The sequence below is a fragment of the Anastrepha obliqua genome, chromosome 3 (genome assembly GCF_027943255.1).
Source record: "Anastrepha obliqua isolate idAnaObli1 chromosome 3, idAnaObli1_1.0, whole genome shotgun sequence".
NCBI classification, from domain to species: Eukaryota; Metazoa; Arthropoda; class Insecta; order Diptera; family Tephritidae; genus Anastrepha; species Anastrepha obliqua.
Genome location: NC_072894.1, coordinates 62,241,844 through 62,254,244, shown reverse-complemented (window position 1 = coordinate 62,254,244; position 12,401 = coordinate 62,241,844). Strand labels below are relative to the sequence as shown.

The window sequence follows — 12,401 nt, the reverse complement described above, 5'->3', positions numbered from 1 at the left end:
TCATGATAACAAGAAAACCGGAACTCCGTAGTTTACGACGGATACGGTCTTAATTGAAAATCCATTGGTGGAATCTTTCAAAACCTTCAATTTGGCTCCCAATGATAAACACTTTCAAATTATTATTATTCTATTATTGTATTATTTTTATTATTACATATTAGAGTATCCGGCCCTCGAAGTGTAACCAATTAAAAATGCCATAAATTTAGTTTGGAAAATTATTTTTATTCAATTCAAAGTAAATAATGTGTGAAAATAATACAAAACTAATAATAAAATTATTTTTTCTCAATATGACCGTCTGTCTGCCTTGACTGTGGCCTTAAGACGGTCCATAAACGAATCGCATGCTGCCCGAATGCGACTTCCAGGTATTTTAGCCCACTCGCGGGCAATGGCTTTTTTCAGTGCCTTGAGACATTTAGTTTGGGCCTTGCTCTCCAAAATGGCCCCAAGAGAATAATTCATCGGACTCGAGTCTGGTGAATTTGGAAGCCATTGAGCGGATGCTACGAAGTTCTGAACGTTGTTTTTTAGCCATTCTTGGTTCACTCGAGCTTTGTGAGACGGTGCCGAGTCCTGCTGAAACGTCCATGATCTGCCACCGAAATTATTGTCTGCCCACGGCCTCAAAGCCACAACACTTTCTCAATAATATTTCGCATTTGCCTTGATGCCAGGCTCGATGAAAACGATTGGATAGCGCCATTGGCCAACCGATGACTCAAATTCTTGTGTGAATGGTTGGTCAAAGTCGGTTGGGGGTTTACGAATTGCTCAATTTGAAAAATTTTCTCGTCAGAAAACACAATATTCCGAAATTGACCGCTCTCGGCCACGCGAAGCAACTCCTTCGCTCTCTTTAGTCTGACTTGTAGCTGCTTTTGTGTGAGATCATGCGCGTTTTGGATCTTGTAAGATTAGACTTTGAGATCATTTTTTAGTATGCGTTGGATGCTACGGTGAAATATTTTCAGTTATTTCTTTCTTCATTTTAAACCATTTCACGTGACGTTGCAGTCTTCTGATGACCACCTCCAGGACGTTTTACATTGCTACCAGTATCATTGTAAAGACTAATGGTGCCAAACACAAAAACATTATTTACTTTAAAGTGCTCGAGCTCACGAACAATCGCTGGTTATGATTTTCCAGCCAAATATAATGCAATCACACTATTACTTTGGAAATCCGTTACTGATTTTCTTTTTTTCACTCTCGGCAAAATGCTTCCACGCGCTTTTTAACAATACTCTGGACTGTCATTTAGTCAACTAACAGGCAGCTGATGCACGTGCATCAGCTGCGCGAGCAGTCTGAAGTTGGTTACACTTCGACACCCGGACGCTGTACAGTTTTTATTAGAATTAGTCATTTTCTTTAAAAAATAATTCATTTATTTGTCATTCATCAGTAGGTGACCTTTACGTATTAGCGTTTGTGAGGCGCAACAGTATAGAATTTGTCAAGTTCTTAAATTCTTAAATTGCTCTACACATCATTTGTACGTTCTAAAACGGAATATGCAACCTTCATCGCGAGTCGAACCTATCAATAATGTTTTCATTGGCGTTGCTCTAAGTTTCCTTCGTTTTCATGACCCCATACTCGTACATATATTACTCTAGATGCCTACTTATCATTTTGAAATATCTGCAGTTTCTATTTAATACCTAATCTAAAGCCCTTCGTAATTTAGATTTTTTCCCATATTGGCTTTACAAGAACTTTGTACACAAGGAATACACGCGTCAAAAGATATACTCGTATATTTATTCCTTCCGTAGTGAAGCATAAGGCCACCAATCATGATCAAATTCAATGCCAGTTAAGAATGTTGTAAGATTGACTTTGCTTCTTCTAAACACTCTTTCATTAAACTTCTTAATTATGTTTATAAATAAGTTGATTTAATATGTTTTGTTACTTTTTTTTTCTTATGCGTATTAATTATCTTCGTATCAAGATTATGACTAGTTGTTTGCACGCCATACTGCCTTTATTTATTAACTTCTCTATTTCAGTTGACGGCCAAAAGCACTTCGATGCGCTTATCCGCAAAATACTCTACGGCTCTAATGAAGACTATCCCCGCCCAAAGTATTTCTCCCTCAATCGTGGTCAAATGTTTCCCGAGAAACTTTCACTCATGGACTACCGCTTCGATGAGGTGGAAAACTGGTGGACCTGGCAAAAGTCCAGTGATGACCCCACCGCAACAACAAACGTTTTCCCAGAGCATGCCATCATCAGTGAGCTCATCGTACCGACAAAAGAATCTGGTCAAATTACCTATTGGCAAGAGTTTTGCATCAACAAATCGTATCCGATGCTGGTTATTGGGCCCACAGGCACAGGCAAAAGCGCTGTCATAGCGAGCAATCTAAATGCACTGCCAAAGCATACAAATCTCGTCAATATTGTAAACTTTTCGGCGCGAACAAGTGCACAACTGGTGAGTGAGTAAGAGCAAACGGCCAACTAAAGGCCAAGAGTGAGTGGAGCGAAGATGAATTGATATACGAGTGGAAGTTGCTTAGAAATTGTTCAGTTATTACAGCTATTTCGGTAGCTCGTTTGCTATTGCAGCTGCTGAGACCCCTACAAATGCCAAAATTGGCAACAGCACGACACTACTTGACAAGAACATAAGAGTACATAGATGTGCATGCATATACTTATGAACTCGCAGTTGTGTATGTGTATGCATGAATGTAAGTAGGTGGTTTGCATGGGAGTAAGTTTGGTAAGCAATGCCACTAGAACTGGCGACAATGCGTACGTGGAGTAGGTACATTCTGCAAGCGTATGTTTGCACGTTTGTATGTAGTTGTGTGCAACAGTTTATTTGAAATCTCACCGCCCGCATGGTCTAGTGGTTGCTCCTGTGTGGTTGCCATTGAAATTGAGTTTGGCAGTAGTAACCACAACGATATCTTCTTCAAACCGCCAACAACTTAATGACCTGCAAGCTTAACTTTTCTACCAAAATGCTGTTTGCTTTGGGCCAAATTCAAAATGGGGTTCATTCAACTACTGCTTCCATTGTTTTACTACCATTCTGGCTGCTAATCAACTTGCCCACTAAATTGCGCACCATTCAGTTTTATCTAAGCTGTCCGAAGTTTTTGTTTATATTCATGTTTGCTTTTTTTAATATTTCACAATTTGACATTTACTTTTCCATTCACTCCGACAACCTTTTTTTGGGTAGTTTGCTAGTTTTAGATGGTTTGCTTTATTGCTTTTAGTTTAGCGCGCTGATTATGTTAATCAGTTGCGTTCTCTGTTTGGATTTAAATCAAAACTCGCTTTAATTTACATTGTTAAACATTTTTTGTTAAAGATTTTCGTTTTTTTCTTTAATTTCATCTCGCATACAAATGATAATATCTTCCACTAGCATTCATTAATCTATCAACGACCTATTTCATCAGCTTATGCATGTTGTCAATATTAAAATATTAAGTGGGACAATGGTATTGTTCGCGTGGATCGAGAACTTTTGCGCGCTTATTCGGATGGATGCCCTGAAGCGGCAATAGCAATAGCTTAATTATGCAAATTTAAGTAATTTAAAAAAATGTGTGGGTATGCTGGGTAGTTTGTAATTATGTATATATATTTTTGAAAAGTCGATTGAGCAAACGGACCCCTTTATAAATACTAAATTCAATAATTTCGCTACCCTTGATTCTTAATATATTCATTACAAATTATATTGTAGCTATTTCAGTAAAACGGATTCTATTGCATTTTGGTCAGATTATGTTGAAGTGGCTACCAATATATTACAATTGGTCCATATTCGGAGGTCTCTGCGTACACGAAATGCCAAATTGTGTGGTAGTCGACACTGGACATTCAACATCAAAGATAAAAAATCGCATTTATTTATTCTATTTAGTTCATACTCGAAATATTAGTTTATGGAAAAAGACGCCCATTAGTTTTACGTCAAATGGCCCAAATGATTTAAAACTGTTTTATGGTCGATCTTTAGCTCTTGGACGATGCTACGACTACTAGCTTGCCGGCCAACATCGATTACTTCTGTGATTTTACCGACATTTTTGACATTATTGACATCAAAACTGCTTGAGGGGAATCGACAAAGCTGAAATTAAAAAATAGCTGTTACCGCATTGCCACCATGAACACCATTCACAATTTCAGTACCCTGGCTTGCATTTTCGCCTTCATCAAAGAAAAACTATAAAATGTACCGAATTTTCTCTTTGTTGACAAACAAAAAACAGCACAAGACCTTTTTTAGTGTGAAATGTCCCCTTAACATCGAGCGTAAACTTTAAATTGTTTGATCGATACTTAACGAGAGAAACTATTGTATTTCTTTTCCCAAAACTAATATAATATAATAATAGGTCTATCGATAAGTTCGTGCGGTTTTACAACAGATGGCTAACTTGATTATTATTCCATCGATCCACATTTCCAAACATTCATTGGAGAGCTACTGTCGTAAGGCACAAACGTCAGTATAAGTTTTTTATTTGAAGCGTAAACAACAATATTTTTACCACACTTGAAAATGTCGAATTTCGTGCCAAATAATGTGTTTTTGCGGGGAATTCTTCTTCATTATTTTAATATGAAGAAAAAAGCAGCCGAAAGTCATCGTATCTTGGTGGAAGTTTATGGTGAGCATGCTCTAGCTGAGCGAACGTGCCAGAAGTGGTTTGCACGCTTTAAAAGTGGTGATTTTGGCTTGGAAGACGAAGAACGCGAGGGTGCGCCGCCAAAGTTCATGGATACCGAATTGGAGGAATTGCTCGATCAAGATCCGGCTCAAACGCAAGAAGAGGTTGCAAAAACTTTGGGAGTTGATCAATCAACCATTTCCAAACGTTTAAAAGCCATGGGAATGATCCGAAAGGTAGGCCATTGGGTGCCGTATGAATTGAAGCCAAGAGACGTTGAACGCCGTTTTATGGCATGCGAACAACTGCTTCAACGGCACAAAAGAAAGGGTTTTTTGCATCGAATTGTGACTGGCGATGAAAAGTGGGTCCATTACGACAATCCAAAACGTCGGGCAACGTATGGATACCCTGGCCATGCTTCAACATCGACGTCGGCGCAGAATATTCATGGCCTGAAGGTTATGCTGTGTATCTGGTGGGACCAGCAGGGTGTTGTGTATTATGAGCTACTGAAACCGAATGAAACGATTACGAGGGATGTCTACCGACGACAATTGATGCGTTTGAGCCGAGCACTGCGAGAAAAACGGCCGCAATACGCCGATAGACACGACAAAGTTATTTTGCAACATGACAATGCTCGGCCACATGTTGCACAAGTGGTCAAAACATACTTAGAAACGCTCAAATGGGATGTCCTACCCCACCCGCCGTATAGTCCAGACCTTGCGCCATCCGATTACTATCTCTTCCGATCGATGCAACATGGCCTGGCTGACCAGCACTTCCGTAATTACGATGAAGTCAAAAAATGGATCGATTCGTGGATTGCGGCAAAACCGACCGAATTTTTCACAAAGGGAATCCGTGAATTGCCAGAAAGATGGGAAAAAGTAGTAGTAAGCGATGGACAATACTTTGAATATTAAATTTGTAACCATTTTACGTCAATAAAGTTTCAAATTTCGAAAAAAAACCGCACGAACTTAAACATAGTCCTATTACATGCTTATCTATACTAATATTATAAAGAGGAAAACTTTGTTTGTTTGTTTGTTTGTTTGTAACGAATAGGCTCAAAAACTACTGGACCGATTTTAAAAATTCTTTCACCATTCGAAAACTACATTATCGACGAGTAACATGGATTACATTTGATTTTGGAAAAAAACTGGGTTCCGTAAGATATTTGGATTTTTAGGACACAAACTGAAAAAAATCTTATGCTAAATACACACCAGGCAACCGTTGCAGCAACACGGCCATGTTGAAGCAACCGTTGCCTCGTGTGTAGCTGTGTTGCCAATTGATTTTCGTGTTGCTGCAACCGTTGCCTGAAATATCAAATAAATTTGATTTTTGGGATAGGTTGCTGCAACCGTTGCTTCGTGTGTATCATTGTTTACTGCTTTTACTCGTTCAGTTCGTTGAAAACAAGCGAAGAAGAAGGTTCGTGCGGAGTAAAATAAAGTGAAAAAGGAAAAAATGGCAATTGAAAATAATGAATATTATGTTAATTTTATTAACGAATATAAAAATTTGAGAGAGCTGTTAGATATACATATGTAGTGAAAAATATAAAAATAAAAATTTTAGAAAAAAAGCATACGAACAATTAAAAAATGAATATAATAAAATTGATAAAAATTTTAAATCCGAAAAAGAGTTTCCTGTTGCAAGATACCGCAAAGTTATTGCCAGTCTAATTTCTGCTGATATTGCCTCTCTCATTATGGTATCTTGTTTCGTTATTTTGGCCTTTACGAAGTCCAACAATTTTCTAAGCAGGGCTTCGTCCATCCTCATGTAATTTTTATAGTCCGCTGGCTCATTTTCCTTCAATTCTTTCAGCAGCCTCTCGTTCGAAAATTCGATTTTTTTTAAAAGCCAATTTTTGGACCAACTTTTCTTTCTCTTCTTTTGTTGCATCTCTTCTTCCTCATTTTCGTACAAAAGTTCCTCAATTATAATAAGAGAAGTAATTTTTCGTATTTCGTCGATCATTTAAAAATTTTAATTTTACGTATCTTCCGCTTGTACCTTTCCTGCACCACAGTTATACACAATACTGAGATTGAAGCAACGGTCGCAACGTGTTTCTTAAACAAAGGCAACACGTTGCTGCAACCGTTGCTTCAACGGTTGCCTGGTGTGTATTTAGCTTTAAATTTTGTTTTTCCCCCGTAAACGTAAGCAGCTGTATAATACTTTGCATTTATTTTGATATTTGCGATAAAAATTGTAATATTAGAAATGAACAACGAGAAATTGATTGACCAAGGGGAAAACTATCCCTGTTTTTAATGCAAAATGCAAATGTTGTCATTACTTATACTTCAATATCAGCTGTTTATGGTTACTGCATGACGGCTGTAATGTTGCGGCTATAGTTATGTTTACGGCTATGACGGTATGGCTACGGCACCACTAATTGCAACTTTATGGTGCCTACACTCACCAACGTTATCGTATAACCTGTTTGTTTATAGTGAGATAGACAAAATTGAGCCAAACTAGTGCCCGTAGAAAACCACTGCTTTCGTTTGGCTGCAAATTTACACAATCTATCGATTTGTGTTTGGTTGTATCGACACAATGTTGCCACACATATTTTTGCATACACCATTTTAAATATTGTTTTTAAATTATTTTTATAAAAATTACGATAAATTATATAAAATAAAGTCAACTTTTTGTGTGTGTTCGCTAACCGGCCGTGTCTGCACCGAATTAAACCAAACTTACACACATTGTTAAGAAGGTATTGAAGATGGTTTCCGTATAGTTTGGATTCCTATTGGTGGATAGGGCTCGAGATATAGGTCAAAACGTGGACCCGGGTAACCTTTGGATGTGTATGTACAATATGGGTATCAAATTGAAGCTGTTGGTGAATGCTTTAGTACAGAGTATTTTTCATGCCGCTCCGTGACTGGGGTCTCGAGATATAGGTCAAAACGTGGGCACGGGTAACCTTTGGCTGTGTATGTACAATATGGGTATCAAATGAAAGCTGTTGATAAGTGCTTTAATACGGGGTAATTTTCATAGCTATTGATGACTAGGGTCTGGAAATATATGCCAAAACGTGGACCCGCCGTGTTTTTGCACCGAATTAAACCAAACTTACACACATTGTTAAGGAGGTATTGAAGATGGTTTCCGTATAGTTTGGATACCTATTGGTGGATAGGGCTCGAGATATAGGTCAAAACGTGGACCCGGGTAATCTTCGGATGTGTATGTACAATATGGGTATCAAATGGAAGCTGTTGGTGAATGCTTTAGTTCAGAGTATTTCCATCCGCTCCGTGACTAGGGTCTCGAGATAGAGACCAAAACGTGGACCCTAGAATGTGTTTGTACAATATGGATATCAAATTGAAGCTGTTGGTGAATGCTTTAGTACAGAGTATTTTTCATGCCGCTCCGTGACTGAGGTCTCGAGATATAGGTCAAAACGTGGACCCGGATAACTTTTGGTTGTGTATGTACAATATGGGTATCAATCGAAAGCTGTTGATAAGTGCTTTAATATGGGGTAATTTTCATACCTATTGATGACTAGGGTCTCGAAATATATGCCAAAACGTGGACCCGTTGTGTCTTTGAACCGAATTAAACCAAACTTACACACATTGTTAAGTAAGTATTGAAAATGGGTTTCGTAAAGTTTGGTTGTAATTCGGAGCAGTGGCAACGGGTACGGCGTTTTTTTCAGCCAGCCATAATGTTGCTTACTTTTTTAACGCTTGGGGCGGAACTGAACTGTCAAATTGAGAGTGTGAGTTACAATGTGTCAATATTTCTTTCTGATTTGGATGCCATAAGGAAAAAACGTAAGTGCAACATGTAAAAATTGTTTGTGAATTTTTTTGGAATGGATTTTGGAACAGTGAATAATTTCTTACGAAATTTGAGAATTTAATGTGAAATCCGAATGAAATTATGTGTTCGTGGTAAAAACAATTTTTTTCGTTTTTTTTTTTTGAAAAATATAAATGGATAATGGTTAAAAAAGCTCCAATGCTTAATAAAACATATAAATTGAAACGAAAAATGCATGGATGATCAGGAAAAAAGACGATTGTTTATTCATATGCGTTGATTTGAAATTTAAAAACAATTTTCCTTCTTCCTGATTTTCAATTTATATTTTATATTTACTCAAAAACAAAGCACTTGAATAAAGAATAAAGAAATAAATAATATGAAAACCATATATTTTCTGTTCTAAACCATATCTATTCTATTTTAGTGTGCCCAGCGAAGGGGGCCGGGTTTGCTAGTATATGTATATACATATATACATATCAATGTATCTGCCTGATAACACTGGAGTTGGAATATATTCTGTATATTCTGAATATACTAGTATGTATGTATTGGGTTGAGGAATAAGTTCGTAGCGTTTTACCGAAGCCTTTTATTTAGACAAAAAACAATAATTATATCAATAACTCAATTAATCAATTATGTACTCGCTGTTGCTGTTTACAAACTCTTCCTACCTCTCGATCACCTGGTGTCAAAGAAGTTGTTCAACCAGTTTTTAAGGACCTCTTTGCTATCGAAGGTAACGCCCTTCATATGGTTTGGCAGGGAGCGAAAAAGGTGGTAGTCGGTCGGTGCAAGGTCCGGCGGATGCTAAAGAGCGGCAGTGACGACTTGTTCAACATGGGGCCTGGTGTTGTGGTGAAGGAGTATGGTTCGACCATGTCGATCAGGTCTTTTCAGTCGAATAACCTCATTCGCGCGGTGTAGCTGGTCAATGTACAGCTCTTTATTGACCGTGGCATTCTTTCCGAGTATTTTCAGTTCACCATGCCCCCAGTCCCACCAAACACATATCATGATCTGCTTTAGATCAAGATCCGGCTTGACTCTCGGCTTTAGCATATCTCCTGGAGCCATCCGCTTCTTTCTTTGCTTCGTATTGATGTGTAGGCACCATTGCGCATCTCCCGTGATGATTCGGTACAAAAAGCACTGTTTATGACTGCGTGTTGCTTGATGGTGGGTGAGATGTTGAGAAGCAATTTTAAGGCGACTTTTTTTGAGCTCGTGAGACATCCAATTTTTCAGTACATCCCATTAAATGAAAGTAATTGAGAATCATTTTATGATTATAGTTCGTTTTTTCCGCCGGTTCACGACTGGTTTGGTGACTGTTCTCCTTCTTCATCGAATTCACAAGGCCTTGCGCTGCGAGATGTGTCCAAGTCCCCATTTTTGAACTGTGTAAACCATTCTCATGCTGTGAGCAAAGCATGAGCAAAGAAGACCAAGTGTCGGAAATGATAATTTTTGCCCCCTGGGTATTCCATTTCTAAGCTTCACAACTAATAAAAATTAAATAACTCAAAAATACAATTAACATAGTTTTGTAGAGCAGAAAAGAGTTCTACCGAATTTTCCCTTCAAATTCCGATCGTTTGACAAACAACAAACAAATGGTTGTAAAATAAGAGAAAATGTAAAAACCTTATGGTCTTCTTACCCAACGCAATATATAGGGTGGGCCATGTAAAATTTGCTTTTTAAATCGGCTATAAAAAAAAACTCATCAATATTTTTTCAAACTTGTTTTTTATTTTGAAGATTGATTGAACATTGTCATTTATGAATGAACAACAATATCGTTCAAATGACTGCCACGACTGGCTTTACAGTAGGCCATTCGATCAACCCACTTTTTAAGCACATTTTCGATTGTTTGGGCTCCAATTTCATGCATAGCAACTTCGATTTCGTGTTTTAAAGTATCAATCGTCTCTGGATGGTTCGCATAGCATTTGTCCTTAACGGCTCCCCACAAAAAATAGTCCTACGAACTTAAATCACAGCTCCGAGGCGGCCAATTGATATCGGGATTCAAAAACGGTAGCCAAAAGTTCGAATGTAACTTTGGCAGTGTGACAAGTTGCACCGTCCTGTTGAAACCAAATGTCGTCCATGTGATCCTCTTCAATTCATGCTCTCGAGTTCTGATAAATGAATCAGCTTAAAAATTTAATTATATATTCTCTGTAATAGTGTCTCTCGTCTGACATAGGATTTTTTTGATATCGTTATTTGTTAAATTGTTATAAACAATAGTAACATCAATTTTAGGCAAAAAAAAAGAAAAAAATTTCAAGAATTTTTTTTTCAACGCCAAAATTTTTTATCGACATAATCCTACGTCAGACGAGAGTCAATACTATGTATATGATAACAATATTTTGTTTTTTTGTTTTAGATCACCGAAACGTAAGATTTCATGTACACCGTTTAGGCACCTAAGAAAAGCGGACCTGCGCTTGCAGAAGTGTCACAGCGGCCATTTTGAATATTTTGACTTAAAATTTTTTTTTCGAAAACTTAAATATATAATAAAGATAAGAGTTTAAATAGATTTTATGTACGAGCAATATTTTGTTAGAAATAAAATCCGGAAAATAAGCCTGTTTTTTCCCTTGTCACAGTAGACTTCCCCCTTAATATTTTGCACCCAATAATGGAAACACGGTAAACTTATAATGAAAATCGCTTTATTGTTTTTCAAAATATTTTCCTTGGAAGTCGATATACCTCTGTACTCGCTTGAATCAATTTGCAAAGCACATTTACCACTCAAAAGAGGATAACTCCAAAATAAGTTGTTTAAAAGCTTCAACTGCTTCTTAGGGCGTTGAAAAACGTTGACTTCGTATTTTATTTTTGATGCTCGGGTGCAAAAAGAAACCATTGGTCCCCAAATCAGTAATTCAGGCAACCCATTAATTTGATCTTTTGAGTGCTCAAAAACTCTCTGAGTGTGAGCCGATGCGTTAGAGCTCACATTGGATTGGTGAAGGATGATTCGTATTTGCTAAAGTTGCTACATTACCAGATTTTCCGAAAAAACAGGCAAGCATTTGCTTTGAGGTACAAGCAACTTCTGTTGGATTTAGCTCAGTTTAGAATACCCGTACTGTCAATTGCTGTTAGTTTCTGGCTCATATGCATAGATCCAATATTTGTTACTTACAATATCATAGACGCGCTTTGAACCACTACGGTTGAATTTCTTCAACATATCCTTACACCAATCGACATGAGTGCAACGAAAACATCTCTTGACTGCCAAATTTTCTTGCAATATAAAATGTATGTGTGGTCCCAATAATACCCAGGGAAATCTCAATCTCGTCATATGTCACAACAAATAAAGCTCGTAAGCGAAAACGATCTATGTAAGTTTTAGCTAAAAATCTCAATCTCGTCATATGTCACAACAAATAAAGCTCGTAAGCGAAAACGATCTATGTAAGTTTTAGCTAAAAAATACCAAACGTTTTGATAAACTTTGCATGTAGTTTTGCAAAGGCACAAAATATGAAAAGCCAACCTCGTATGAATACGTTTGTTCATGTTCTATTTGTTTTTGCTCATGTTTTATTTTTAATATCAAAAAGGATACTTGAATATACATAAATATATGCCTCTGTTGTTAAAAGTTGCCCTGGCTTACTTAATTTTTTTAACATGAATGACTACGTGTTAAAGCCGACTACGTTCCACTTATTCGGCCGAAATTGTACGAGATTAAAAAATACTTATGTATATGAACTTATTTCAACCACAAATTATGTACATTTGTTTACTTTTTTCGTTTTTTGCATCGATATTTTTTCGACATTGCTTTATTAGGTAAAATGAAAAGAGTGGAAACGCTTTTTTTGTATTTTATGATGAGAAATGAAATAAAAC

General features: G+C 37.2%; 1 protein-coding gene across 1 annotated transcript in view; it reads left to right on the top strand.

The window, feature by feature from the left end:
- The window catches only part of LOC129240368 (dynein axonemal heavy chain 3-like), a 321,108-nt gene that overhangs the window by 164,058 nt on the left and 144,649 nt on the right, over positions 1-12,401 (top strand). Inside the window, exon 37 of the mRNA XM_054876125.1 lies at positions 2,028-2,458. Coding sequence (XP_054732100.1) covers positions 2,028-2,458 — 431 coding nt within the window. The remainder of the gene's footprint in view (positions 1-2,027; positions 2,459-12,401) is intronic.